At 49.7% G+C, this 26626-nt stretch overlaps 1 protein-coding gene across 6 annotated transcripts in view; it reads right to left on the minus strand.

Moving 5' to 3' along the window:
* The window catches only part of Rbp (RIMS binding protein), a 401872-nt gene that overhangs the window by 6650 nt on the left and 368596 nt on the right, over positions 1 to 26626 (minus strand). For 2 of the 6 annotated variants that reach the window (XM_077653607.1, XM_077653612.1), the window contains 10 exons: positions 25731 to 25907; positions 23919 to 24067; positions 10436 to 10519; positions 6854 to 7024; positions 4596 to 4875; positions 3685 to 4133; positions 3050 to 3194; positions 2518 to 2618; positions 1185 to 1404; positions 330 to 373 (listed from right to left, as the gene is read on the minus strand). In XM_077653607.1, coding sequence (XP_077509733.1) covers positions 330 to 373; positions 1185 to 1404; positions 2518 to 2618; positions 3050 to 3194; positions 3685 to 4133; positions 4596 to 4875; positions 6854 to 7024; positions 10436 to 10519; positions 23919 to 24067; positions 25731 to 25907 — 1820 coding nt within the window. The remainder of the gene's footprint in view (positions 1 to 329; positions 374 to 1184; positions 1405 to 2517; positions 2619 to 3049; positions 3195 to 3684; positions 4134 to 4595; positions 4876 to 6853; positions 7025 to 10435; positions 10520 to 23918; positions 24068 to 25730; positions 25908 to 26626) is intronic. The other 4 variants (XM_077653608.1, XM_077653610.1, XM_077653611.1 and 1 more) reach the window with 4 other exon arrangements.

The raw sequence follows: 26626 nt of genomic DNA on the forward strand, positions 1-26626 counted from the left end.
TAATTCGCTTCATCCCTGCGTGAGCCTATTACTGTACTGCGTTCTGCAAGATGTGATGTACGTTATTCCCCGCACAATACTTATTTTCCCCCCTTAGTTTACAAAAGAAGTCAAGAATATGCATCTGCAAAGCAGTGTGGATATGCAGCGAGTGTGGACGTGATCATGTCCAGTGCAAAATCACTCCATTCCTTGCAATGCAGAAGCTGATGCAATGCGCGAAAGACAAAAAAGAATTCCATGCGGTGACATTACAACCGGAAACATGCAGGTGCAGGGCAGCGTGAAGCATGCAAGAAAAAAATCCCCATCAAAGCAAGAAAAATTACCATGACAGAGGGAGGGCTTTCGCTGGCTCTGTTAGCAAAAGCAGCTGTGAAAGAAAAGTTAGCAAACAAAAGCAGAAAGTTCAAACAAAACAAAATAATAAAAGCGTACAAGCAAACTGCATACCAAAGCTTTTGGAAGGAAAATATAAAAAAGAAATGGAAAGAAAAAATGAACATAAAACAGCGGATACTATAAGTTATTCAGGAACAAGCATATAGCATGCTTGTTCGAAAGAAATGCAAAGGAAATAAGTATATTATGCGGAGCGCAGCAGAAGAGCATATCTATTGTGAGATTGTTAACAAGGTAGGTGATAATGTCTTTATTAGATAGTTCTGCTCGCTTGAGGCACTGAAATACAACATACGAGTATCATTTACCACAACTCCACATCATAATCACATACATAAGCTCGCAGATCACAATAGTGAGTCTTACAATAGTTGGTTGGCTCATTTTCAAATAAGTATTTCGTCGCTAGTCTAAAGCTAGGTGCAAATTTAGTTCTATGTATGCATTTAGGGCGTTCTTACGTACGTGATCAGCTTTAAATGCGATAAGATTAGAAGCCCCATGGTTCCAAATTCCGCCGTCGGTTATAAAATTCGTCCATTGAATGAAAAGAAGTGACATCGCCAGACCGGAGGTCATTTCAAGTAAAGGCGCCAACAGCTGTTCATGATACCGCACTGCCATGACGTAACGAAAATTAGATGACCCTGTGGTTTTTTATTAAGTGCATATTATTGATTAACAGGCTAGTTACAGCAACTTAGACATCTATTAAAAGCAGTATATGTGTGCTTTATGCTCCGCGCTCGGGGCAGAGCTGGGCGCAAGCGACGGCGGCGTACCCTTGTGCTGCTGCTGCAGAGAGCCGTGCCTGGAAGGAGCCCCGCCTCCGCGCGGCCCGCCGCCTGCGCCGTCGTTGGCCGCGTAGTCGGCCGGCGCCTCAGTGAGGAAGTTGGAAGGCACCAGACCCTGCTGGCCTCGGAGCTCGCCAAAGTAGAAGCCGTCCTCGTCCATGTCGCCGTACACGTAGATGACGTCGCCCGTGCTGAACGCCAGCTCGGACTGTACAGCGCGTGATAAGCACACGCGTTAGAGCTTTACCCGCGAACGAGATTGAACGCGGCAGCGTCTGACACCTTGAGCTTGGCGCATGGTAGCCTTGGATGCTCATGCGCCATTAAACCGAACACGACACGACACAACACGACACGACACAACTCGACACGACACATCACGACACAACACAACACGACACAAACACAACAGAACACAACATAACACAACAACGTTTGAAAGGCGTAAGAGATACAGGAACGCGCAGTCGTTGCCAAAGATACAGAGGACACGACACCACTTGCGGTTCGTGCGAAGGGCCGAGAACGTACATACACGCCCTGCCACCGCTCTTGGAAGCCGTGGAGTGCCAGAAACGCTAAATATATCAGTGCACACGGCAGCGACTGCATTGGTCAGCCGCATCAGTGGCCGCGTACACTCGAGTGAAATCGTCTACAGTGGAAACGCCGCGATTGCGCCGGGCAGCATTCAAGAATACTACCGCGAAAACATCGATTCTTCTCCCATCATTTAAAAGACGGTAGTAATTTGGCGCGTTTGCGTAAGCGCGACCGCTAAACGTTGGGGATATCACGAGCACCTTAAAACGTTGTAAAAACAAGATAACACCAGATCTTCCTGTGAACCTGGAGACGTGCTTAGCGTTATGCCCATTTCTGTAAGTAGACCTAGTAGCAAGGCAGTAGTAGACTGCTGTCGCGTACCAGCAAAATACGCAGCCAATAAGCACATAAGCTGTCGCCAACCTGGCATGCTAGAAGTATTTATTTTCTTCTAATTATTTTCCATGCACAGCGACATTTACCTCTGATTCACCACTAACTACAAGACATCATACGGACTGCCTGTTTGTAGTTTCCGGTTCACAGCACCACAGATGAGAAAGGCCACTCATAAGGCAGAACACAGCTGTGTGCTTTCAGAGCAGTGGCGCTTATTCGTTTTAACGAGGCTTCTTCTCCAGGATTAATACGGGTTAGCGCCACAAAGCAGCGGATTCTCCTTCTGCTTTACATACAGTGACACAACGGTACGAACGTTCAAAGAAAGCTCCAGAGTAAGAAAGGACCAGCAAAAAGAACGAAGCAAACAACTTACGAAAGGATCTGGATTGGGGCTCAGTTCAGCCGGGTCGTAATCGTAGAGCGCTACCATCCTCTTGGGCTGTGGCCGCATAACGCCTCCCCAGGAGTCGTTGCCTGCAGCAAAACCCTCTTAATTCGTGTTTCTATAGACACACATAAAGGCGTTTACCAGGTTTTCCTCTCAGTCTTTTTTTCGGCATCACAGCACGGATACCCTTCCTACCATTACTACCTAAACATCGATACTACGGACGGTACTCTCGAAGAGTTCTGCGAAACGCATGAACGTTGGGTCACAAACGGTAACCCTGCCGACAAAGCGAAACCGTAACTATACCATATATATATATATATATATATATATATATATATATATATATATATATATATATATATATATATATATATATATATATATTGACTTTGTTTTGAAACACACTGTTCAGCAACTGACGTTATTCAGTACTGTAAAGTTCCCGAAGTATGTAATTGATTTACGTAAAACATATGTTGTGTCATTTTTCAAAGCGCTCTGCATTCCTTACCTCTTTGCTGGGCAGGCCTCGACCTGGGCGGTTCCGCGTTCTCGTTGTCCAGGTGGACCTCGGACACCATGTTACAGGGCACGAAGCCCACGCGGCCATTGCATTCCCCCTTGTAGAAACCGTCCTGGTCCTTGCCGCCGTAGATCTTGCGAGAGAAGGCCAACAGGTAGCGTGAGGTATTCTCTATTTACGATGAGGCGCGTAAGGTTACATTCTTCAGACGCCCGTATCGCGACGATAAAACAGCTCTCAATAGCAAGGCCAGGCCTTACCATAGATAGGGTTAATCCTACACTTGGAGTTCTACGAAGCGCAAGTCTAGTCACGACCGGAACTTTTCCGATAAACCGAAATCGGAACTATACCACCTGCAGCGAGTTTGTTGAAACGTTTCAGCGGGCTAGAAGCCTTAGCATCAGAATTTGTTTTTTGTTCTCGGTGCGTATGCACTGATTCACTTTAGCGTCATCTGCGTCTTTATACTCGATGTCGCGGAATAGTCAGTGTTGTGTTTGTCTTATTCTTAGTCCTACAGTGTGTCTCAGAATGCACAGCTCACTTCCTGAGTTAGTTGCAACACAGTCTCAGGCAAGTGACGTTATTTCCATGCCACGGAATAGCTGTGGTGGCCGCACCTTGATGAGGTCGCCTTCCTGGAAGGGCAGCTCTTCATCGGCCGTGTCCGGATTGGGTGACATGGTCTGCGGGTCGTAGTCGAACAAGGCCACGAACCAACGCACGCGAGGTTGCCTTTGGCCGCCACCGCCGCGTCCGCCACCGCTCTGCTGGCGGCCGTAGCTGCCCCTGGCGGGGGGCGGCTCCTCGTCCACCAGGGGTCGCATGGCCCTCGAAGGAGGCGTCGGCGACGTGGGCCGGGGCCGCTCCTGGTAGGCGACTCCGCCGTGCTGCGGCTCTCCACTGCGGGGACCTCGTTCTCCGCCGTGGTACCGGCCGGGGACCTGGTGCCTCGTCGCTGGTCGCGGTATCCCGCTCCGGGGTCCCATGTCGTATTTGGAGAACTCCTCCTCCGAGTAGTTGTCCACCACGCCGAGGCCGCCTCCATCGCTGTCCTTGCCCATGTCTGCTGTCAGGGTGAAGAAACGGAGAAGGACGTTTGTTTCTTCAGTGCACGTGGTTCATAGCCAGCATTATCATTTGTAGCACTCGCGCCAGGAGAAACAGCTTGGTAAGAGGCGACAGGCGTACAATTAAGGGAAGACAAACTGCCACAAGCAGACTGAGAACCGTAAGACCAGTGCTATTAAAAACTATGCATGTTCAGCTGGAACTACGGAATGCATAACACTCAGACATAGCGTGTACGGAGAGCGAAAATATGATAGAAGAACCAAGAAAAATGTACAGCAACAAAACCAGCGATGATAGACGTGTGTGTGGAGAGCTCCTATCATGCCTATGTGTCCTGTGGTGTTAATTGACATATGCGATACACGCAAGCACACGGTCACTTCAGGGTCAGTTCTCCGCCTGCGGTCAAGCCCTTCCGCTCATACCGTATATAACACCCCTGAGGCTATGCACTCACCCATGCCTCCCGAGGGTCCATAGAAGGGGTAGATCTCTTTGTCGCTGAGCGCGTCCTCTGGTTCTATGATGAGCTGTCCGGCCGAGTTGCGCTTCTCGCTGCGCCTGACGCCGCCACCGTGGTGGTGGCCCGGGTGCATCATGGGCTGCTGCTGCGCCTGCCCCATCACGGGGCCCTGGCGACGCTGCGCCACGGGTGGCTGCTGCTGTTGGCCCGCGACGAGCATGTTGCCCGGCTGCTGGTACTGAGGGTGACCACCCGGCTGGTGCATCGGGTGCATCTGGACAAGGTTAAGAGGCACAGAAAGGGGACTGACTCAGTGCGGGACTCATTGAACTCGTCCGTCATCACCAACGGTCACGCTGCATTCAATGTACGGAAGATGACGATCGGCCTCCAGTCATCACTTTCAGACGTAGCAGATTTTATCGCTTCCCCTGGCTCCCTGCCGACCCCACTATTATAAAAAATGGTCTTTAGAAAGTATATAGACTTCTTATAGACTATATTGCCTTCCTATAGACATTTCTTTGTCTATTCATAGTGTACCGACTGTAGAACAAAAGTCTACCAAAAGTGTGTGGCCATAAATCTATAGATTGTCTATAGTGTGTCTATAGGATTTGTATTGCCTACAGACTGTTCTCTAGGGTTTGTATATAGAGAGTCTATAATCTTTATAGACAGAAGTCTGTGGACAGTCTATAGGCTGTCTACAGAAATTTTTGCAAGGGCTGCTACGTATACCTTAACTCTGGATCCACTCTATTGTCCCAGAAGACTGTCGGTTGTCTCTTTTTTGTGTCACTTGCCCAGTCATAGTTATTTTCCTTCTATTATTTCCGCTAGATGGCATTAAGTCGAGTGTGTTCTGTAATCCGCGCTGCTGTCTTGCTGGCCGTATCATTTTGCTTTTCATAGCTGGTTGCGCTGCCTTCAGTTTAGGTATTTGTGCTAGCCTTCAAGTTCCGCCCCCATGGGCGAGTACTGTAAGCATGCACTTGTTATTTATGGGGAACCTGCGCTGCCAAGGTGGCACTGCAATTGTTCCTTTCGGTTACTCAAAACTGCTTTTATCAGCTGCTTGGGCCGCTGCGAACGCGAGAACACATTCTGCGCGATTAGATACCCGCGTTTGGCTGACAGCATTCATTGCCTAGCTTCTCTCGGCGTAGCCCAGATAGCTGACGCACGGCACGTGCGCCTTCGACAGAGCGCGGAGGCTCACGCCAATAAGCGCCTGAAGGTGGCGCGGAAAAGTACTAAGATTGGTTCATGGTTTGGTTTATGGGCGTTTAACGCTCCAAAGCGATTCATGCTATGAGAGACGCCGTAGTGAAGGGCTCCGGAAATTTCGACCACCTGGGGTTCTTTAACGTGCACTGACATCGCGCGAAAAGTATTAAGAGTACGACCCAAAACTGCTTGCTCTTCTCGCTAGGCAGTGTTATGGCGCTGCAATCGGCACCGCAAACTTCAGCGCAAGTTCCCCATAAAAAATTGGTTCTCTTGAAATTATAGGCAGTGACAGCCGGAAAGCAAAGCGACGCAAATAAACTGCGCTGGGACTGTGTTGCGGTCTGACCTTTAGCCGGCGGCCGAGCAAATGCTGAACTGGTATAGCATCCACCGCTTTCTGTTTCTTACGATCGCAGTACATGATGTTAAACTAACAAAATTCCTCAAAAAGTTTTTCATGTATACTTTACTCCCCTAGTGCCGATTTGTATGAGCAAAAATGACGTTGCAGGAAGTTTCCTCCTTGCTTAGTTCTGAACGAACGCGCTGGGGCCGAATTCCTCCGTTGTTCCTTACAGCGAGCAATGATTAACCCTTTTTGGGGCAGAATTGATTAAGCGAACAGCAACAAAACAAGATACCATACAGCAGAAACACGTGCCCCCATGGTGCACTATATACCTGATGACGACAAACTGTTGTTGTAGAAATATTTGTATCGTAAATGCGTCCTCGCAGGAAATTCTTCTGTGATGAAGCGAATCGTTCAGCTGGCACATGCACACCTTGACGCTGGATCAATATTTTCCCGTCCAAACGAAGCGGTAAATCAGAGTTGTTCATTGAAAAGAAGGACCCCTCCCGAACGAAACTGCTTAAACAGCGATAGTCGAAATGGTGGACACCTTTTGCGCCTTGTACGGCGAAGTGTCATATATTTCCCTACTAGTCAAGTGACCTGCGGTAAAAAAAAAGTCGACCCGCGGCTACATCTCCTGGCGCTCTACTGTGTCGGTCACCTGGTGATGTGGTTGCTGCGTGTGATGCATGATGGGTTGGGGCTGTTGTTGCATGTTTTGCTGCTGCTGCTGCTGGGGCTGTTGGTGGTGGTGGTGATGGTGATGATGATGATGCTTCCGTCCGCCGGGTCCTTGGACACCTCGCGATCCGCGACCGCCGCGGTGACCCAGCTGGAAGGGCGAACCAGAAGCTACAGCTTGGGCTAACGTACCCTGCGAACGATGCTGTACCGCAGTACTACGGACCGAAGCGGCCACAGTAGGATCAAATCTCCTCGGAGGTTGACTGCTGAGCGACGCGCCGAGACTTTCACAGACGCTCTTGGTGGCGGGATATTGACAGTTCAAAAGTAGAGGGAGAGAGAGAGAGAAAAAAAAATAAAAAAGGAGGAAAGTGCGTCACGCAGTTCCATACGACGGTCAGCTTTAGGAAGCGATAGAGAGACTGAAGAATAGAAAATAGCCGGGGCGGCATAATATGACGATTAATTTGAGAATCACTTTCACTTTTCTTAGCTGTTTGCGATTGGCTGACGCGACGCCACTCCCCCTCAGTCGATGTGCTCGAGCGAATGAAGAACAGGAAGGGCGAAGTGTGGCGTCGCGTACGCCAGTCCCAGACAGCGAAAACCTAACATAAAAATGGGAGGTTATTGAAAAGGCATTGTTTTATTATACATGCCTTGCTCTGCGCTTTCTTTGCGCCATACATTACGGCCTTCTCCCGACGCCTCAACTCCGTTACTGACAGACTTGGCTCTTCGAAACAAAAAACAGAAAGGAAAGGACGAAGAGACTTCGGCACGTGTCAAAAACATGCCACCGCCCGAAGCCATTGAATCGTGGCAAGGACAGCAGCGGGTTCTGAAGGTGCACTGTTTGTTTTGCAGCACGGCATATTGAGAAGTAGAGAAAATTGATACATCGATAATGCGAGATACAATTACAAAATAAAATCATTGCTTTGCATGCGCACCCTGCGGTGGCGATTATGCGCTCACTGCAAGGGTTTAACGCCCTCTGTAACGAGCGCGTTACTACACTACATAATTACGGTGTACTCTAAAGCACCCCAACTCCAAGCTATTGTTCGGTGTCTAGGACCATGCAAAGCCATGCAATATAGTCCTGCTTGCACACATATTTTAGGATGCACTCATAAAGAGATGACGCTGTCACACTAGAAGGAGAAAGAAGCAGAGAGGAAATGCACGCGTTGGAGGCCAAGCACTACGGCGGTTCCAACGTAGTTGCAAAATAAAATGTTGCATCTGCCTTCCGCATAGGCTGAGAAGTTCGTCTCAGAGCAAAGCAGAGACATTCAGGACGTCCTAAAGTTCTAAAAATGAAGCTAATTAGCATTTAAAGCTCCCTAGTGTGTTTTGAAGTGTCACTAAGGACAACTTCAGTCAATTACTGTTCTCAGTAAAAATTGATTCATTGGTTCTTCCTGGCTATGTTGACGTTTGTCCGGCAGAAAAAAACACATTTATCGCCGAGAAAGTTAGATTTGAACATCTTCCCTTCAGTCTATTCAAACTAGCGACGTCATTACAGAAAAAGACGGGCTGCCACCGTTTTGAAGTGAATGGCGGCGTAGCGTAGCCTCTGGGATCCGCGCTGGAAATCGGTGTCGGCGCATGCATTTTAGTTGCGAAACTTTCCGGCGATGGCGACACCTGTACTTCGTTTTGTGGCCTTTTCTAAGTTGCAAAAGCTCTGTTTTCGGCCACAGTGGCCTCTCTTGTGATTAGAACGCGCTGCCCATCAATACAGTTCAACTTGAATTTGTCGTGAATGTCATTTTAGGCTGTAAAACTGTCCAACCCCATTTCTCGCTGTTATGCTCTTGGGCAAGGCGGGGTAGTTCTTCAACAAAGAAAAAAAAACTGAAAAGGTCGGAGAGCGGAAAAAACAATTTCACTAACCCATTTTATTACAATAATAAAAATTTAGTTTCTAGATGCTGCAAGACGATTTTTCATCCCTTCAAATCTGCCCCATTCCTCGCTGGCCTCTCGCTGTAGCATACAGGTAATGCGGAATAACTCTTCAAAATAAGAAACAAAACAGAAAGGAATGCTCATGCAACGTGACGCCTAATTGAAAGGCTAAAATGTCGTTGTTTTGCTACCCTCACACAATGGCACATGCCCACACAGGGGGATTAGCCATGAATTGCGGAGCACAAAGTTTTTCAGATAAACCTTTTCATGGACAAAAATAAAATGAATGGTGAGGAAAAAAGAAGTAAATTTAAAGAAGGAACACCGAAATAAAACGGGAAATGCATGACGCACGCAGGGGATGGACACTGAGATTTGTAGCCGAGTGGTTAAGCGATAATGATAAATGTTAAAAAAAGAACAATATTAAAAAGAGTTTTGTAAAAGGCGTGCTCGGACTTCTTCGCCGTCCGGTGTTGGTTGCGACGGTTGCGTTGTTTAGAACTTTTCATTTTTCAGCGACAGTTGACCATGAGAGGCTTCACAACTTTTCGCGCCGCCGGCGACGCACTAAACGCGTTTGCAGTACTCGTTGCGCCATCTAGGGGGAAACCGAGGGAGCGGCAGAAAAATTCTAAGCATTTGCCGTGGGGCACATCAAATACAGCTGTAGTATTCGCGGATCTGATGCGGTGATGCCAAAGTCGCCGCAGCTTCTCGTGTATTTCGAATTCGGGTACAACGCGATAGCTTAGATATTTGTTTTCTAGTTTTGAGAACCACCCGGCTCCGACAGACGCTGTCTGCTTTTTCCAAGGCAGCGTATGACGCTTCCGACAAGCTCGGTTTTGACAGGCCATTGTATGCGTTTTTTTTTCTTGCACAACTAATTGCCCTTCTAAAACTTCCCTTCCTTCCCGAACTCGTAAAAACAACATTGGAAAATTGCGAATCATATCTCGACAGCAATGCTTTACAGGCGTTTGTGGAAGCTATATCACGTATTTTTTTTAGGGGGGGGGGGGGGGCGGGGCTACTTATCTCAAAAGGCGGTAGTGATATCGCCGCACCCGCGATAGCGTCTAAGTGGTGAAATGTTTGCACAATCTATGCCTCTCCCTTGCTAGCCTGAGTCTAAAAAAGCTATCGTTACAATGCCTCCGATACTATGGTGCCTATTCCCGCGGTAATTAAACGCTGAACTCCAACACATTAATCTTTTTTTGTGTGTGCCAAAAGAAAACAAGAAAAAAATCCTGCTTCGTGCCAGAAGAGAGCGCTAGGGTAAGTTGTACACGAAAATGCAGCAATTTATATTACCACGTAATTTAGTAACACAAAACGGTTGGCCGCGCAATGAAGACTCAGTAAGAGCAGTACTAGACACAGTCCCTGTTTCCGGCACCACGCTGGCTAAACTCACTTTCCCAAGATAACGTGATTAATAGGTCAGTGCGTCAATCCTACTATCCTGTTGGCTCTGCTTATATATAGAGCCACAGAAATGGGATGGTGTCAGCGTCGTCATACGCGACACAGAGAAACGCCTGGCGTTGTTGGTTCGCGCATTCCCGAGACTGGAGACAGAGAGAGACACACACACACATAACACGATACGGATACCCGCTCCACTCACCTCTCCGTTCTCCATCATCTCGTCCTCAAGCTCTTCCACAATGTCGGACAACTCCGAGTGGTTCTCTTCGACGCGTTCCGCCGACTGCGCAGCAATCAGGGCAGTTAGGACACTAGCCGTGCCACAGAGTCAGTCGGAGAATTAAAGCTAGCGGACTTACACGCTTGGCTTGCCGCCTCAAAGCGCTCTGAACGGCTCCGGGCCTACCGCTTTCGGCTCGAACGTTCCAGGGACGAACTACGCTAGCGAACTTAGCCACCTCACCTTTATAAGATGCGCGAGTTATGTGTAAAGTGTTCATATTTTCTTGCTTTCAGCTAGGTAGAAGAAACATCGGTCTGTTCTTCGAGCTTATTGAGCACTGATTAGACAAATGGTGGGGCCATGCCAACATCATATGTCACGGTGGTGCTGGTGCGGGTGCCCCCGTATTTGAAGCTGCTTTATAACGCGCGCGCGTTTTAAAACACGAGCATTATGGGGATGCGAATGTTAGTATTCGCATCCTCTGCTTGTAAATAAAACGTTATATTGTCCTTTATATCCCTGCTTAAAGTCGGTAAGTCGATTTGTCTCACTGTAAATGTAATGCATGTGATAATTCTAGTTACATACGTACAATACAAGCGCTGTTCATCGCTTTGGGAAACAAAAGCATTATCAAAAAAACGATATCACTAGGGATACCAGATTGTTGCGATACAAACGCAACACGAACTTTGCTTGGAAGCGTTTTGCAAGCACTAATAGCAATGATGCTGCGCAGAGGCTCCGGAAAAAGCTTGTAGGATTGGTGTCATGCTGGACGATAATGCTGCTAACATGTTTCTGAAATAAGATGTTGCCAGAGCATCTATATTAAAGCGAGACTATGCCTTATCAAAGCAACAAGAAATAAAATCAAGCTTAAAAAACACAGCAACAGTAACAAACAAACAGTAAGAATAAGAGCAACAGTAAATAATGTCAAGAACCTTTGTGACGCACATTCAAATACAAATAAAAAACACAACAAGAGGCATTACACAGGGAAACACAAACGAGATGATAAAAGTGCTGACTTACATAAGGCACAATGTGAGATTGACAGAGACAGACCACAATACACAGTACGACCAACGCAGCAGTAGTAATGTTTCACGATTGGAACCACGCCGCCTTAGACGCCTAAAGGCTGTGTCTAGGCGTGACTTACGCTCCGACCAACTTAAAAGCAGTTGTGCTGTAGGTAAGGCCAAATTCATTGTCACCGTGTGTCCGACATCATACGTCTTACGTGAGGTGCAAGTACAAAACTGGTTTGGTTTGGTTTGGTTTGGTTTATTGGGGTTTAACGTCCCAAAGCGACTCATGCTATGAGGGACGCAGTAGTAAAGGGCTCTGCAAAATTCGACCACCTGGCGTTCTTTAGCGTGCACTGCCATCACACAGTACACGGGCCTCTAGAATTTCGCCTTCATAGAAATTCGACCGCCACGGCCAGGATCGAACTCGCGTCTTTCGGGTCAGCAGCCGAGCGCCGTAACTACTGAGCCACCGCGGCGGTTGCAGGTACAAAACTGTCCCGTTAATTCCCTCCGAAGTAAAGCGTAGCGCGACAGCCTTAGAAAACTTCAAATCCTTTGAGTTTCCACCATATACCAATACCGCAACAAATAAGGAATTAAAATTTTGATGCCTGCAGAAGAACCAGTATTGCCTGCATGCTTGACAAAGCAATCAAAGGCAGAGACAAAGGCTATAGAAAGATGGAGCGCAAAAGTTTGAAGCAATGTAACATGAATTCACAATGAACTGACAGAATGCCTTAGCCAAAAGAAAAAAAGAACTCTTAGTCGATCCTCGATGGATCGCTTGAATGAGTCAGTATGCTTTATATCCCAGATTTAAATATTAAAGTGCGTTATATCCAAGGTGGGGATAAAAGGTTCGCTTTATCCGAGAGGTGGCTTATTACATTACGTTATATCAAAGGTGGACACGCGTGACGGTGGTCACCCCTTTTCTCGTTCACACTCTTCTAAATTAATTATTTTCGTCGATAGTTTCTACTAAATTAAATTATACCCAATCATGCTGTTACGATTGTGGCTGTAGAAGAGGAAGCAGGCCGCTAGTGCCGCTTCCCCCCCTTTCCAGTTGTATGTGCGTACTGATCTTTTTGTGGCTTAGTGTGACATTTGCGAACACAATTTGTGCATGAATCAAGGGTACAAAATATCGCTCTCGGCCTTCCCAGCTTCCGTCGTCCTTTCTCTTACCCGCTCCCTGCTAGGAAAAAGATCTTGAGGAAAGGAAAGGGAGCAGTAACTGTCTCACTTCTCGATGGACACCCGAACCGTGCCGTGGGGGAAGGAATGAAGGAGGGAGTGAAAGAAGGATGCGAGGAATGGCACCCGTATAGTGGAGGGCTACGGAATAACTTCGACCATGTGGGCATCTTGAACCTGCACTAACATCACACAGCACACCGGCGGCTTTTACATTTGGCCTCCATCTAAACGCGGCCGTGATAGAAACCGCGACATCAAGCTCCGCCAAATGTGCTCACGCTGCGAGTTCACCTCCCCTCCTGTCTTCTACGGTGCTTTCCCCCTTTCGCACGAAATGAGAACTGAGCAAGTCGGTGCTGCGAGTGCACCCCCTCCCCCTTCCCGAGCTTCTACCGTGCTTTACCTCGCTCGTGCACCACTAGAGCCAAATGCGCCCACGCTGCGAGTTCACCTCCCCTCCTATCTTCTACGGTGCTTTCCCCCTTTCGCACGAAATGAGAGCTGAGCACGTCGGTGCTGTGAGTGCACCCCCTCCCCCTTCCCGAGCTTCTACCGTGCTTTACCTCGATCGTGCACCACTAGAGCCAAATGCGCGCACGCTGCGAGTTCACCTCCCCTCCTATCTTCTACGGTGCTTTCCCCCTTTCGCACGAAATGAGAGCTGAGCACGTCGGTGCTGTGAGTGCACCCCCCCCCCTTCCCGAGCTTCTATCGTGCTTTACCTCGCTCGTGCACCACTAGAGCCAAATGCGCCCACGCTGCGAGTTCACCTCCCCTCCTATCTTCTACGGTGCTTTCCCCCTTTCGCACGAAATGAGAGCTGAGCACGTCGGTGCTGCGAGTGCACCCCCTCCCCCTTCCCGAGCTTCTACCGCGCTTTACCTCACTCGTGCACCACTAGAGCCAAATGCGCCCACGCTGCGAGTTCACCTCCCCTCCGAGGTTCTACGGTGCTTTCCCTTATTCGCACGAAATGAGAGCTGAGCACATCGGTGCTGTGAGTGCACCCTCTCCCCCTTTCCGAGCTTCTACCGTGCTTTACCTCGCTCGTGTACCACTAGAGCCAAATGCGCCCAGGCTGCGAGTTCGCCTCCCCACCGAGCTTCTACGGTGCTTTCCCTCACTCGCACGAAATGAGAACTGAGCAAGTCGGTGCTGTGAGCGCACCCCCTTACCCTTTCCGAGATTCTACCGTGCTTTACCTTGCTCGTGCACCACTAGAGCGAAATGCGCCCACGCTGCGAGTTCGCCTCCCCTCCGAGCTTCTACGGTGCTTTCCCTCACTCGCACGAAATGAGAACTGAGCAAGTCGGTGCTGTGAGCGCACCCCCTCACCCTTTCCGAGCATCTACCGTGCTTTACCTCACTCGTGCACCACTAGAGCGAAATGCGCCCACGCTGCGAGTTCGCCACCATCCGAGCTTCTACGATGCTTTCCCTCATTCGCACGAAATGAGAACTGAGCAAGTCGGTGCTGTGAGCGCACCCCCTCACCCTTTCCGAGCTTCTACCGTGCTTTACCTCGCTCGTGCACCACTAGAGCGAAATGCGCCCACGCTGCGAGTTCACCTCCCCTCCGAGCTTCTACGGTGCTTTCCCTCATTCGCACGAAATGAGAGCCGAGCCCATCGATGCTGTGAGCGCACTCCCTCCCCCTTCCCGAGCTTCTACCGTGCTTTACCTCGCTCGTGTACCACTAGAGCCAAATGCGCCCACGCTGCGAGTTCACCTCCCCTCCGAGCTTCTACGGTGCTTTCCCTTATTCGCACGAAATGAGAGCTGAGCACATCGGTGCTGTGAGTGCACCCTCTCCCCCTTTCCGAGCTTCTACCGTGCTTTACCTCGCTCGTGTACCACTAGAGCCAAATGCGCCCAGGCTGCGAGTTCGCCTCCCCTCCGAGCTTCTACGGTGCTTTCCCTCACTCGCACGAAATGAGAACTGAGCAAGTCGGTGCTGTGAGCGCACCCCCTCACCCTTTCCGAGCTTCTACCGTGCTTTACCTCGCTCGTGTACCACTAGAGCCAAATGCGCCCACGCTGCGAGTTCACCTCCCCTCCGAGCTTCTACGGTGTTTTCCCTTATTCGCACGAAATGAGAGCTGAGCACATCGGTGCTGTGAGTGCACCCTCTCCCCCTTTCCGAGCTTCTACCGTGCTTTACCTCGCTCGTGTACCACTAGAGCCAAATGCGCCCAGGCTGCGAGTTCGCCTCCCCTCCGAGCTTCTACGGTGCTTTCTCACTCGCACGAAATGAGAACTGAGCAAGTCGGTGCTGTGAGCGCACTCCCTCACCCTTTCCGAGCTTCTACCGTGCTTTACCTCGCTCGTGCACCACTAGAGCGAAATGCGCCCAGGCTGCGAGTTCGCCTCCCCTCCGAGATTCTACGGTGCTTTCCCTCACTCGCACGAAATGAGAACTGAGCAAGTCGGTGCTGTGAGCGCACCCCCTCACCCTTTCCGAGCTTCTACCGTGCTTTACCTCGTTCGTGCACCACTAGAGCGAAATGCGCCCACGCTGCGAGTTAACCTCCCCTCCGAGCTTCTACGGTGCTTTCCCTCATTCGCAAGAAATGAGAGCTGAGCACATCGGTGCTGCGAGTGTACCCCCTCCCCCTTTCCGAGCTTCTACCGTGCTTTACCTCGCTCGTGCACCACTAGAGCCAAAATGCGCCCACGCTGCGAGTTCACCTCCCCTCCTGTCTTCTACGGTGCTTTCCCCCTTTCGCACGAAATGAGAACTGAGCAAGTCGGTGCTGTGAGCGCACCCCTCCCCTTCCCGAGCTTCTACCGTGCTTTACCTCGCTCGTGCACCACTAGAGCCAAATGCGCCCACGCTGCGAGTTCACCTCCCCTCCGAGCTTCTACGGTGCTTTCCCTCATTCGCACGAAATGAGAGCTGAGCACATCGGTGCTGTGAGTGCAACCCCTCCCCCTTTCCGAGCTTCTACCGTGCTTTACCTCGCTCTTGCACCACTAGAGCCAAATGCGCCCACGCTGCGAGTTCACCTCCCCTCCGAGCTTCTACGGTGCTTTCCCTCATTCGCACGAAATGAGAGCTGAGCACATCGGTGCTGTGAGTGTACCCTCTCCCCCTTTCCGAGCTTCTACCGTGCTTTACCTCGCTCGTTCACCACTAGAGCCAAATGCGCCCACGCTACGAGTTCACCTCCCCTCCGAGCTTCTACGGTGCTTTACCTCATTCGCACGAAATGAGAGCAGAGCAAGTCGGTGCTGTGAGTGTATCCTCTCCCCCTTTCCGAGCTTCTACCGTGTTTTACCTCGCTCGTGCACCACTAGAGCCAAATGCGCCCACGCTGCGAGTTCACCTCCCCTCCGAGCTTCTACGGTGCTTTCCCTCATTCGCACGAAATGAGAGCTGAGAACATCGGTGCTGTGAGTGTACCCTCTCCCCCTTTCCGAGCTTCTACCGTGCTTTACCTCGCTCGTGCACCACTAGAGCCAAATGCGCCCACGCTGCGAGTTCACGTCCCCTCCGAGCTACTACGGTGCTTTCCCTCATTCGCACGAAATGAGAGCTGAGCACATCGGTGCTGTGAGTGTACCCTCTCCCCCTTTCCGAACTTCTACCGTGCTTTACCTCGCTCGTGCACCACTAGAGCCAAATGCGTCCACGCTGCGAGTTCACCTCCCCTCCGAGCTTCTACGGTGCTTTCCCTCATTCGCACGAAATGAGAGCTGAGCACATCGGTGCTGTGAGTGTACCCTCTCCCCCTTTCCGAGCTTCTACCGTACTTTACCTCGCTCGTGCACCACTAGAGCCAAATGCGCCCACGCTGCGAGTTCACCTCCCCTCCGAGCTACTACGGTGCTTTCCCTCATTCGCACGAAATGAGAGCTGAGCACATCGGTGCTGTGAGTGTACCCTCTCCCCCTTTCCGAACTTCTACCGTGCTTTACCTCGCTCGTGCACCACTAGAGCCAAATGCGCCCACGCTGCGAGTTCACCTCCCCTCCGAGCTTCTACGGTGCTTTCCCTCATTCGCACGAAAAGAGAGCAGAGCAAGTCGGTGCTGTGAGTGTATCCTCTCCCCCTTTCCGAGCTTCTACCGTGTTTTACCTCGCTCGTGCACCACTAGAGCCAAATGCGCCCACGCTGCGAGTTCACATCCCCTCCGAGCTACTACGGTGCTTTCCTTCATTCGCACGAAATGAGAGCTGAGCACATCGGTTCTGTGAGTGTACCCTCTCCCCCTTTCCGAGCTTCTACCGTGCTTTACCTCGCTCGTGCACCACTAGAGCCAAATGCGCCCACGCTGCGAGTTCACCTCCCCTCCGAGCTACTACGGTGCTTTCCCTCATTCGCACGAAATGAGAGCTGAGCACATCGGTGCTGTGAGTATACCCTCTCCCCCTTTCCGAAATTCTACCGTGCTTTACCTCGCTCGTTCACCACTAGAGCCAAATGCGCCCACGCTGCGAGTTCACCTCCCCTCCGAGCTTCTACGGTGCTTTCCCTCATTCGCACGAAATGAGAGCTGAGCACATCGGTGCTGTGAGTGTACCCTCTCCCCCTTTCCGAGCTTCTACCGTGCTTTACCTCGCTCTTGCACCACTAGAGCCAAATGCGCCCACGCTGCGAGTTCACCTCCCCTCCGAGCTACTACGGTGCTTTCCCTCATTCGCACGAAATGAGAGCTTAGCACATCGGTGCTGTGAGTGTACCCTTTCCCCCTTTCCGAGCTTCTACCGTGCTTTACCTCGCTCGTGCACCACTAGAGCCAAATGCGCCCACGCTGCGAGTTCACCTCCCCTCCGAGCTTCTACGGTGCTTTCCCTCATTCGCACGAAATGAGAGCTGAGCACATCGGTGCTGTGAGTGTACCCTCTCCCCCTTTCCGAGCTTCTACCGTGCTTTACCTCGCTCGTGCACCACTAGCGCCAAATGCGCCCACGTTGCAAGTTCACCTCCCCTCCGAGCTTCTACGGTGCTTTCCCTCATTCGCACGAAATGAGAGCTGAGCACATCGGTGCTGTGAGTGTACCCTCTCCCCCTTTCCGAGCTTCTACCGTGCTTTACCTCGCTCGTGCACCACTAGAGCCAAATGCGCCCACGCTGCGAGTTCACCTCCCCTCCGAGCTTCTACGGTGCTTTCCCTCATTCGCACGAAATGAGAGCTGAGCACATCGGTGCTGTGAGTGTACCCTCTCCCCCTTTCCGAACTTCTACCGTGCTTTACCTCGCTCGTGCACCACTAGAGCCAAATGCGCCCACGCTGCGAGTTCACCTCCCCTCCGAGCTTCTACGGTGCTTTCCCTCATTCGCACGAAATGAGAGCTGAGCACATCGGTGCTGTGAGTGTACCCTCTCCCCCTTTCCGAGCTTCTACTGTGCTTTACCTCGCTCGTGCACCACTAGAGCCAAATGCGCCCACGCTGCGAGTTCACCTCCCCTCCGAGCTTCTACGGTGCTTTCCCTCATTCGCACGAAATGAGAGCTGAGCACATCGATGCTGTGAGTGTACCCTCTCCCCCTTTTCGAGCTTCTACCGTGCTTTACCTCGCTCGTGCACCACTAGAGCCAAATGCGCCCACACTGCGAGTTCACCTCCCCTCCGAGCTTCTACGGTGCTTTCCCTCATTCGCACGAAATGAGAGCTGAGCACATCAGTGCTGTGAGTGTACCCTCTCCCCCTTTTCGAGCTTCTACCGTGCTTTACCTCGCTCGTGCACCACTAGAGCCAAATGCGCCCATGCTGCGAGTTCACCTCCCCTCCGAGCTTCTACGGTGCTTTCCCTCATTCGCACGAAATGAGAGCTGAGCACATCGGTGCTGTGAGTGTACCCTCTCCCCCTTTCCGAGCTTCTACCGTGCTTTACCTCGCTCGTGCACTACTAGAGCCAAATGCGCCCACGCTGCGAGTTCACCTCCCCTCCGAGCTTCTACGGTGCTTTCCCTCATTCGCACGAAATGAGAGCTGAGCACATCGGTGCTGTGAGTGTACCCTCTCCCCCTTTTCGAGCTTCTACCGTGCTTTACCTCGCTCGTGCACCACTAGAGCCAAATGCGCCCATGCTGCGAGTTCACCTCCCCTCCGAGCTTCTACGGTGCTTTCCCTCATTCGCACGAAATGAGAGCTGAGCACATCGGTGCTGTGAGTGTACCCTCTCCCCCTTTTCGAGCTTCTACCGTGCTTTACCTCGCTCGTGCACCACTAGAGCCAAATGCGCCCACGCTGCGAGTTCACCTCCCCTACGAGTTTTATACTTTGTTTTCTCTGGTGGAATGAGAGAAAGCGCCGGCGCTGCGAGTTGCCGTCCACTCTCAGCTTACACCGTCACCAGTTTTTATTTGCATGCGATTCACACATGCGATTCTAGTTTCTGCGCAAATACAGATCTCGCTGTAAAATATGCAAGTAATTTACATGCAAATAAACAATAAAAGGCGTGGCGACATCCATCAACCCTCCAGAGATCAGACTGCTTAATGGAGAATCGACACAGAGGTAAGGTGTGGCAGATGTGGTGCAGACTGATGGAAACTTTCTATGTATGTTCGGTTCGGATAATATCACTGAGTATTCAAAGAACCTGAGGGGCACTTTCCTCGATCTCAAAGAATTTAGTTCCACTTGTTGCTATGGGAGGTCATGATAGTGCAATAGCGCCTCCTCACAGTCGACAATCGTCCACGCTCAGTTGAGCGGTTGCCATGTAAATCGTATGTGTTGCTTTCTGTTAAAAGTAAGAGGGCGCTAAGATCCACCACATAAGATAAATTACGGCAACACCGACACCTTCACACATTTTTCATTTGCTGGTTTCGGTAGAGGGCATAAATTTCGACGCCATAACAGTATAACACAAGCTTAAGACAGTGCCATACGATCGTCTAGCTTAAGGTTTGGGAAAACTACCATGACGATTTTTGTGCATACATTTGTGGATACCAGCTTCAATGCAGCGAGGGTACAGATTCCGGGAGAAAACTAGCACGTTATTCTTGCAAGTTGTCCGCAACCTATTAACTTGTGTGTGATGACGGCACTCTGTAAAGCAAGAGCTAGTACATGAAGTATAACTCCCGCTGTTAGCCTACTTCATCTCGGAGGGTGGCGGTAAAGCTGGCAGTTTCTTAGTACCCATTTGATGGCTGCATTTTATCTTCGTTTTTTTTCCTTTCCACCTCTTCACGCTGCTCTCCTTCAGTCTTTATCTCCCAAATTCCCCTTCCTACGCAGAGTAGCATGCCAGCGATATTGAAACGCCGGCTAAATTCTCTGTTTTTTCATTAAAGAGTCTCTCTCTCTCTCTCAGTGCCCGGGCTGGAAAATATTCAAAAACGTATGAGTTGAATAAATTTTAATGAAATACGATTACGATATCCGATAATGCGAAATTAGAGCGCAGCTCTTCATGGCCTCCATGTGGCGCGTTACGCTGCCAGACACCTTTCAGGTTTTTAATGTGGTGGACACCTTCCAGATGGCTTTTCACTCTGCTACTTCGACAAACCGGTTACGCTGACAACGCCGACGACTACGACGCGGAATCCAGGAACGGGCACCTAAAAGCTGCGCTTTAAAACAATGACGAACAAGTAAGAAACAGGGAGATAGGTGCGACGAGCATAGAGAGGTGCAAAGATGGGCATATTTGTGGTGGACACGGTTTGTATGCATAACGCTGGACGGGAAACGTGTTCACAGCCACCATCCAACGAGTCGGCACGACTGCACTCCGTACGCAACACTACACGAGGGATACCTGCATCTGCTGGGCGTCGAAAGCTCGCGCCCGGCGCTTCACCCGCTGCAGCAGTGCTGCCATCTCGGTCTCCGATTCGGAGTCGCTACCGTCCGTGTTCTGGCTCGTGTGGCACAGACATGGCACAATACGGACACAACAGGGGGCGCACACGCAGGAGAAGGGAGAAAAGCGAGAAATGAGAGCGTGATATCAATGACGAGATGATAATAAAGTTAACAAAAAAAACAAAGTCGGGTAACTTGTTCTTATCGACTTCTAGCTAATGTACAGATATGCACGCAGGTAATACTCCAGTTTGCACACAGGCAAATTAAAAAAATAAATTTATTCCACTGACTTTTGCGTGCCTGAAATAGAATGTCATTAGGGAGTGATATTGTTCCTCGCTGTTTCAAAAAGAAGAAATAAAATGTATTCGGCATGGCTTGAAAATGCGCCAGATTGTCGCTTATACACACAGAATACGTGAATATATATATATTAACCGGTACTTGCTTGGAAAATGATTATGAGACCATAAAAATTCAAGGCACATGGTAACAAGTGCTAAAGACAAGGACAGAAGAGAGATGGAAACCACGGACACCAAGTAGCTCAGCTTTCCGCTTTAAAAGACCATAAAAAAGTAACTTAAAAAAAGGATAGAAAAATTTACTGCAACGTTTCGGCTGGTCAAGCAATTTCTAACGGACGTACATCTCGCGCACAAGGGCACTTTTCAAGGCTCGAACAGAGAGGAGGAGAGTTCACTAGAAATGGGCAAATTTGCTGCAATAAATACATAATGCAAAAAAGGACACAAAAAGCGAACACAAAAGAATCGGAAGATAAAATGTACACGACAGTCACGCGTTTTTTCTTCTGAAAAGAGCGGAAAGAACTTCCACAAAAAGTAAAGAAGTGCTGTTAGCAATGGCACAGGCTATGTGGGAAGGCCTGCACAAAGAGCACAATAGCGAGCGCCATGTTGCCTTTAGCTCCTGGCCATCAGTGCGGGTGCACTGAGCCGCGCCTAGACTTATTCTAAGCCTAGTCCAATTCTAGTCTAATTCTAAGTCTAGTCTAAGCAGCACCTAGAGTAGGCGGGTTTAGAATAGATATACTAATTAGCCTATATCTATTCTAATCCCGTCTACTCTAGTCTATTCTAATGAGTGTAATATAATCTAGCCATTGCATGATTTTGTTTCCTTGGCAACCTCCGAATAGTGCGCAATAAACTTTGGAAGAATTCTGTCTCGGTGGCAATGATGAGAATACGACTTCACTTGCTGCTAGGTGTGTACAAGAAGTAGCTTCGCCTTTACGAACAAAACACGATAGCGTTATCATGTCCCGTTCGCCTAGCCTCGCCTAGTCAGTTACCTAATTCATATTTAGCATGCTCATAATTATTCATGTGCGCATCAGTACATGCCTCTAAGACAGTACACAAAGTCAAAAACCACAACGCATTCACTAATTCCACCTTTAATCAGCTTGAGCCAACGAGCTTTCGTGGTCCACAGATTTAAATGTCTTGCAATTCTGCAAGTCTGTTCCCTCCCGTAACCCCCACACTCCAAATCTGAGACCAGTATGGTTGTTGGATTTCCACCACAGTCATTTAGCTAAACCCACATTGCCTGAATACCGAAAACTGACAATAAAAACTACGATTTGTAGATGGCTATGGACCTATTATGCTTTCTAATGTTGACTATAGAATTCTCGATAAAGTCCTCTCAAATCGGCTACAGCTCAAAATGTTTACTTTGATCGGACCTCGTCAAACATGTGGCTTGAAGGGACGGTCAATACAGTCTAACCGACGTGTAACCAGTGCGGTGTTGCAGTACTCCAGTGACGCTCATGAACAATTAGCACTGCTACAAACTGACCTGGCAAAGGCGTTAGATCGTGTGCGCCATTTATTCCTTTTCACTTTTTTAAATCACGCCAATCTTGATTCAATTCTTTAAACTAGGGTACGCCATTGTTACGAAAACTGTTCTATGCACTTCATTGTAAATTTCTGTCTCTCATAAGCAGTCCGAATTCAGTATTCTGTGAAATAAGGTGATTCACTGTCCTCGCTCCTGTTCGCACTATGCTTGGAGCCACTTTAAATAAGTGTTATAAACAGTAGAGCCGCGAGTGGTTTACGAATAATGGGTTTGTGGCTGATGGTATTGGCTAATGTAGATGACCTCGCGTTTTTCTGTGCTGATCAACCAAGCAACGCCGAGGTTATTCGTTTAATGGAGGACTTTGGTTCAGCGTCAGGAGCTCAGATTAATCTTTCTAAGAGTTGCGGTCTTTGGTTTAGTACATGAGGATCGACACCTGCTGAATATGCCGGTATGCGATGGACATGTAGGACACCTTGGCTTCCCTTTGAGTGCCTGTAAGCACAGTGCACATTACTGGAAAAGCTACGTGCTAACTCTTCAGCGCTATGCTCAGACTTTTGTCCCCCATTGTTTCTTCTGCCACTAAGATTTAGTATATACCCCAAGTTACTCATTACTTAAGATTTTATACCCAGCGTTTTCACACTGTTTTTGCTAGTTTTGTGCGGGATTCATTTTAAACCTATGAGACGTGATAACCTTTTGCGGCCTCTAATCGTTGGCGGACTTGGTTTAGTCCACCTGTATGCCTCAGGAAAAAATAGTTTTCTTTTCTGCTCAGTTTAATTAATTCTTTGCTTTAATCTGGATTTTTCGCTAACCGTCAACGACAACTACAACGGCGACGACTACATCAACTTTTCTGCGACACGGAAGCCTTAACGCCATAGCGTTAAAACGTTCAGAATGTATTCATGTGAAATATCATGCACAACATCAAATCACTGCCAAGTGCAGGCATATCTGCGCATTAGCACAAATGCACTGTCGAGCGCTCCACATGTGAACGTAACTGTGGCTCGTACTGTACTTCTCCAATCACTTCGCAGAGAAATAAGTGACTCACAAGCGTCGCAGCTTCAGTGTTTAGCCGACCGCGTTGCGCAATCCATTTCTACAGCGCGCCTCATTGAGTTGTGATGACACCACACGCTGATGATAGTGAATTTTTATGGCGCAAGGGCATCTGCGGCCAAAGAGCGCCATGACACAAGGTATTTTTGGTTTGCTCAAGGTGGGGTCAAATACCCATTTCCCAAGCTTTGCACCCTGATTAAGCCGAGAACCAGGCCAGGGGAGGCTTGTACCCATCGTATCACTGGTGGGTACCTCGCGGTACTGAGGATCGAACCCCGCACCACCCGCATGCGAGGCGGATGCTCAACCACTAGGCCACCGCTGCGGTCGTGACACCACATGCGTAGCAGGCACCTTCCTGCTGAAGGCCACGGTAAAGAGTCACAAAACGAGCTAAGCGTGACCCTATGCGTGACTCTAAGCGTGACTGGAAGCTAAAATCTCGACCTGTGGGGGAGGGCGGACAAGATTGTGGGGTGTAGCAGAGGGGAATATGTAGCGGTGTCGTACCTTGGACGCCCGGGTGGGGTGCAGGAGCTCGTCGGGCACAATGACAGGCAGAGAATCGACGGAGAGCGAGTCGCCCGCCCTGGTGCGCACCGTGACCGCACGCGTGTGCAACGGCAGCAGGGGCGCCACGTCCAGCAGGGCATGGTCACCTGCAACGACAAGCAACGGCAGTGAGGGAGCTGGCAGAACAGCACCCCGATCTACCACATCACTTGCGCTGAAGCTTCAGTTCTGCGGATAACTTTCCAGCGCATTCGTTTCAACATACAAGGCGGTCAGTCCAGCACTCAGACCTCTTGAAAAGTGGCCGGGGTTTAACTGAATTATACGTAATGAGACGAGCGAAAGGCCGGCCACCATCGCTTCACAGAGTCGAGCCCCCAACGGCTCCGACTGAAGCGAGCGCGGCAAGGCGCACACTATATACGGCTAGTCACGTGGTCATGCCACCTGACACGACAGAGGCTTGGCGCCGCGGCGTAGACGGAGCTAGCTGTAACCAGTCACGTGGTATGACGTCAGGCGTGCGAAGCCTGGCTCAAGGTCAAAGTGAAATCTTGTTGACCTTGAAAGTTGCAGCTCGGAAAGTGGAGCTTTCGCTCCAAAATGTATTCAGACCTGCACAGCCACCCACTGGCAGCCATTAATAAAGAAGGACGCCTTTTTAAGTGCTCGGCTAACAATGTGCGCACTGAAAAAATTTTCTAAAGTTCATAGATACCGCCAGCAACTAAGTAGTTTTCAGAGCTTGTTATGATGGTTCTCCAAGAAGGCGCAAAGCACAAAGTTGAGCCCGGATATGTCGAACACACTGATTACCTCCTCGGAAGTCTTGTTTAAAACTGTACGAAAATCGCGTTGTATATCGAACTCTACTTCCCCGGTCATTCGATATATCGAACTGCGCGACGCCCCCCCCCCCCTCCCCCCGCTAATGGCGCTTCTTCCCAAGACATTCTTCGGTTACTTTTGACGCGCGACAGGTCGGCTGCGTTGCCTTTGGCACCTGCTGGCAGCGCTTTCGTTGTGAAACTACATGAAGAAGTGAGTGTGGGGTGTGCTAGAGGGTGGCCTTCGGTCACTTGTCGATTCCCTATCCGCACGATTTTCATGCGGCGAAGCCAATGTAAGTAAACCCTAGCGGCAGACGTTGCTTCTCTGCATGCCAGAGGCTTTGCGGAAGCGAACTGTACCTTAATTTTAAGGAGATTATTCCGTTTATAGTATATGGTAACAGGATTAGATGTCTCATAATAGGAACCGGCAAGTCCCATAACACCGTCCGGTGCGGCTTTTATGCGAAGCAGGTAAGACGTGGAAAAGCCCAGCGACCGGTGCAGTGCCAACACACTGGCAGGAGGCATGTCACTGCTTGGACCGCCTCACTGGCGTGCGTGCAACGTATTCTCGCTTTCAAATTGCAGATAAGCCACACAAGTATCATTTTTATATATCAGACTATTTCGCGATTTTCTTCCGACTTCGATATATCCGGGTTCGACTGAAAACTTGACGCAGGACGAAGTCGGCGAGGCATAGATGATTCCCACATGAACAGACACAGTAGACAGAGAGCGAGGCAGATGGAACCCCTTGACAGCACAAACTTGAACAAGAGGTGTGAGGAGAGCCTCATTCATGTGATAAACATTTCGACAAGAGAACGGCTTCGCCTGGGTCAGACGAAGATGTTCTCATGTCGAAACGTTCGTCAGCTGGCTGTGGCTTTTTTCTTCATCCCTTGCTCAAATTTATGCTGACCTGGCATTGTGAGCCAGAGAACTATAGCTCTTGCTGAACTGCCCCGCTTACCGGTGGGTGAGTCTATCTCGGTGACTTTCTTCCCTGCCGCGTAGACGGCGTAGCCTGTGACGGCGGCCCCGTTGGAGGTGCCCAACGCGTTGATGGTGACAGGTAACCAGGTGACCAGCACAGTGCCTTCCTGGGGACCCGCCTCCACTTGGACGTCCACTGGTGGGTCTGGAATCCCTGCAGCGGCATTTAGTCTCTTAATGCAGGTCGTTCTTCGAAGGACTAGTGACTGAGGTCTTGCGGTACAGTCGAAATCTGGTCTATTTGGTACATGCTCGAAGAGCAGATCAATCAAAAACATGAAGGACGAGCGCTGGTTTTCCCCTTTGCGGCAGGGTATGTATTAGGTGTGTAGGACCTCGAAAACGACTCCTGCCACTTCTCAGTGCACGTTAAATATCCCCAGGTGGTCGAAATTATTCCGGAGCACTCCACTACGGCACCTCGTTCTTCCTTTCTTCTTTCACTCTTTCCTTTATCCCTTCGCTTACGGCGCGGTTCAGGTGTCCAACGATATATGAGACAGATACTGCGCCATTTCTTTTCCCCAAAAACCAATTATTATTATTATCACTTCTCAGATCCCAAGGCTTCCTTCTTGAGTATCAATGACTAAGAGAGAACTGCTTCTTGAAGAGCCAGTATGTGTGAAGAATAAAAGGAGTGGTTTATAAATACGCCTATATATACGTCGTTTTCGAATTCTTTACCTCAAAACATCGCGAAACGAAAACATCTTAACGCCTCTTGCTGAATCTCGTGTTGGACAGTGGTAACCATTCTAATAGTGTTTTTTAGCGCGAAAGCAATGCTTCACGAGGTCTAACCGGCTCACCAGTTTGTGTCAAGCTTGACCTTGAGGGTGATCTTGGCCTAACCATAATAAAATAAACATT

Source organism: Amblyomma americanum, chromosome 2, assembly GCF_052857255.1.
Source record: "Amblyomma americanum isolate KBUSLIRL-KWMA chromosome 2, ASM5285725v1, whole genome shotgun sequence".
NCBI classification, from domain to species: Eukaryota; Metazoa; Arthropoda; class Arachnida; order Ixodida; family Ixodidae; genus Amblyomma; species Amblyomma americanum.